Here is a 4,004-nt window from a genome sequence, read left to right on the forward strand (position 1 = left end):
ATGTCCAACTTGACTGACTCTAACCAACAGTTTCAATACTTGCTCAACATTGTTCAAGATCTGCAACAACGCGTTACTAGTCATGACGATGTAATTGCGGAATTAACTGCATTACGAAACGAAAATGCCACATTAAAGGCAGAGATTGCTAATCTCCATGCCCAATTGGAATCTGCAACTTCCCCCAACCCAACCCAAAGTGCTTCTAGCTCTTCCTTGGTGTCTCCTCCTCCTGTTAGTACTGTACAACAAGCTTCTGCTGCGCCTGTACCCTCTTACAGTGCTGCAGCCGCTCGCTCTGCCTCAAAGCCGGTAACAAAAAAAAGAAAACTTGCTGCTGGTCGCGCTTTCCAGCCAATTGATCCCTCTGCTCCTCGTGGGTTCGAGTACTTGTACTTGAATCGCAATCGCAAGCTCACCCGTGCTGAAGTCAAACGCAACCTGCGTCTTCTTGGTCTTGATCTGTCTCGTGTCCTTGACATCTGCTTCCCTGGTCCCATGGCCCTTGGTTTGCTAGTTCATGTTCCGTACAAAGAAGTGATTTCTCTTCTCTCCGCTGCTAAGGTTCCGTTGGTTGACGGTTTTGATCCTTTGGATCCTGTCAACTTGGCGGATCCTGAGCTCCAGCATCTTTCGTTGGCTGACAAGGCTAATGAATGTGCTGAGCTCCAGTTCACTCGCTGCTCCCGTGCTCTCTCTCGTCTTGGTGCTGGCCGTGCTCACCTGGTGGGTCCCGTAGGTAAGTACTTTTCGTCCAAGGGTTGGATCGATGAAGACTCTCTGAGTCAGATTTTGTCCTCCCTTCCCTCTCCTCTTTCTGCTTCTCGTGGTCGGGATCCAGGCGCTGCTTTCCGTGGTGGCACGGTCATGTCAGATGCTTTGGTCTCTGATGCCGCTAGTGCTGGATCGCACTCATTATGAGTGAGGTCGGCTAAATGAAAGATTTACCGTCCATCTTTTTGGAAGCCTGTAGCGGAGCTAAAATTAAGCGTACAGACGTATTCTATACATCATTCGAAAGCCTTGGCTGTCTATTTTTAGATACTGTAACATTCGTATTTAAAAAAAGGCAATGTGCTGAAAATAATGAGGAAAGAAAATAGGCGCTATAGGCCGTCCATTGGTATCTTTATGGCTACAATGAAAGGTTTATTTGTTTATTTTAAGCAGTTCGGAGTTTCTTCACTGCTGTACTAGGAGCAGAAGTATCATTTTCGTCGGATTCGCTATTGGAATCTTCGTATGAGATAAAAATAAAGGGTTCCTCATCGCCCTGATCACCAGTAGCATCTTCTAAGACGGTTGTCAACAAAGATACAGTGCCTCACAAAACCCTTCAAGTGTTTTGGTTTTTTTCGTTTTTTGCTTGTCACCGAGTATTAAGTACAACAATTGGTAGCATGCCATATATCATCTGAAAGCCACGGCGATAGGGTACTTGGATAATGTTTAAACTCCGAGTTTCATGTAATGACCGCGGACTAATAGCATTTTAAAAACAGACACACACTTGAAGGGTTTTGTGAGATTTTTATTTTATAACAATTAATATTTAGTATGTCCTCCTTTTGCATTGTAAACTGCTTTAATACGTTTAGGCATACTTCCTATGAGTTTTTGGCACTCATTCTGAGTAATTGACTCCCAAACGTTCTCTACTCTTGACCATAACTCAAGCATTCCGTCCGGCTGCTTTTCATACTGCAATAAGCGTCGTTTCAGGGTTGACCAAAGATTCTCAATAGGATTTAAGTCTGGAGAGTGAGAAGGCCATCTTAATACAGTAATATTATTGTTGTCCAGCCACTCAGAGACTTTTTTGGCAGTATGGATATTAGCATTGTCTTGCTGGAATATAATATCTTCTTTTTCAAGATCATACCAATCAATCGTTTTCATTAACTCATCTTCCAAAATACCAATGTAAAAGTCAGAATTAATGCTTCCCTTGATATTGGATAGGTATCCAACACCATGCCATGTTAAACAGCCCCACAGCATCAATGAGCCTCCGCCATGCTTGATCATATGCTGAACCTGAAAATCTTTTAACTTGTCGCCATTGGTCCAAGTCCATTGTAAACCATCTGAACCAATTCTATTCACTTTAGTTTCGTCACTGAAAATTACTTTTTTCCAATCGTCGATGGTCCACGATAGATGTGCACGAGCAAATTCATATCTTTCCTTCATACGGTGCTTGGTCAAAGGTAAGACTTTAGGCTTATGAATTGCTGCATAACCTGAATCTTTTAAAAAACGTCGAATAGTCTGTGCACTGATATTTTCACCGTCTTCCAACAGCTTTCTAGCAGCATCTGAAGCATTTTTGTAATTGCCAGAGTTGAAATTTCGCAAGATTCGCCGACCCAGTAATGTCGAGATTAGGAATGGTCTGCCTCCATTACTATTTAAATCACCCAAATCGTGGTTTTTTCGAATTTTTGAAACAGTTCCAGTACTAACACCATTCTTTTTTGATATTTCTTCACCAGAAACCCCTTCCTTAAGAAGTTGAACAATTCTGTTCTGAATGTCATTGCTAATTGGTCGCATGTCACTTAATTAGGTAATGTTAAAAAAAAAGAGCAAAAAAAAATAAAAAAATGTAAAAAACAAAAAACTTCTACATAAAACAATAATAAGCCACACTTTTGTGTCGTTTATGATGATTTTTACGACATTAACTTCAGATTTTTTAAATCTCACAAAACCCTTCAAGTGTGTGTCTGTTTTTAAAATGCTATTAGTCCGCGGTCATTACATGAAACTCGGAGTTTAAACATTATCCAAGTACCCTATCGCCGTGGCTTTCAGATGATATATGGCATGCTACCAATTGTTGTACTTAATACTCGGTGACAAGCAAAAAACGAAAAAAACCAAAACACTTGAAGGGTTTTGTGAGGCACTGTATCTTTGTTGACAACCGTCTTAGAAGATGCTACTGGTGATCAGGGCGATGAGGAACCCTTTATTTTTATCTCATACGAAGATTCCAATAGCGAATCCGACGAAAATGATACTTCTGCTCCTAGTACAGCAGTGAAGAAACTCCGAACTGCTTAAAATAAACAAATAAACCTTTCATTGTAGCCATAAAGATACCAATGGACGGCCTATAGCGCCTATTTTCTTTCCTCATTATTTTCAGCACATTGCCTTTTTTTAAATACGAATGTTACAGTATCTAAAAATAGACAGCCAAGGCTTTCGAATGATGTATAGAATACGTCTGTACGCTTAATTTTAGCTCCGCTACAGGCTTCCAAAAAGATGGACGGTAAATCTTTCATTTAGCCAAAAAGGAAATTGCTGAAGAAAAAGAAAAGGAAATCTTTTTATATTTTTTTTTGGGACATAGTTAGACTGAGTTTCATTGTAAACTCGATAGTATTTAAGGAAGATTCAATTTTGATGCCACGTTGGTTTAAGAAAACAGTAGACTATTTTGAAGTTGGCATACCAAAGTACGAATTACCTACTGTACGTTTGATTAATATCTTTAAGCACAACCAATTAATTATCCATTATTTACTGTACCGAATTTTTTAAGCTGTTCGATGGTCAGATAGCAAGTGACAAGACAAAGAGGCAAAGAACTGGAAATAGCAGCATCCAGTTTCTTCCTCGTGTTCAAAGAAAATTGTGTTATCTCGTAAGAATAAAAAAGACTATAAAATTCAACGAGACTGAAAAAGTTCTATTTTATTTAATATTGTAATATCCGGTATTTATATTCTTTTCATGGAGGCTTAATTAATTATAACTGTAGATCTAGCGTCAATAAGTTTTAATGTGAAGATCTGTTCCTGGTTATGCAAGTGGACTGTTTTATAATTATTTCTTAAGTAGATCTGATCTTTCATTTATGTTGCATTGCATCAGGAGTTATATTAAAAGCTTGCATTGAGTTAAAGGAGTGGAATTAGTTATGACCGAATAATAGAGAAAAGACTGTAATAAATCTTTGTAAAGCATTCATTACTCTGATTTCTTATAAA

At 38.9% G+C, this 4,004-nt stretch overlaps 2 protein-coding genes across 2 annotated transcripts; one reads left to right on the top strand and one right to left on the bottom strand.

The window, feature by feature from the left end:
* On the top strand, positions 1-921 carry RO3G_16903 (uncharacterized protein; the record flags this gene model as incomplete). Its single annotated transcript, XM_067671487.1, has 1 exon — positions 1-921. One exon carries the CDS (start codon positions 1-3, stop codon positions 919-921), a length of 921 nt encoding a protein of 306 aa, XP_067527588.1.
* Positions 922-1,545: 624 nt separating this feature from the next.
* Positions 1,546-2,556, bottom strand: RO3G_16904 (uncharacterized protein; the record flags this gene model as incomplete). Its single annotated transcript, XM_067671488.1, has 1 exon — positions 1,546-2,556. The coding sequence occupies one exon, from the start codon at positions 2,554-2,556 to the stop codon at positions 1,546-1,548; it is 1,011 nt and encodes a 336-aa protein (XP_067527589.1).
* Between the last annotated feature and the right edge of the window lie 1,448 nt (positions 2,557-4,004).

This window comes from Rhizopus delemar, genomic scaffold (assembly GCF_000149305.1).
Source record: "Rhizopus delemar RA 99-880 supercont3.23 genomic scaffold, whole genome shotgun sequence".
Classification (NCBI taxonomy): domain Eukaryota; kingdom Fungi; phylum Mucoromycota; class Mucoromycetes; order Mucorales; family Rhizopodaceae; genus Rhizopus; species Rhizopus delemar.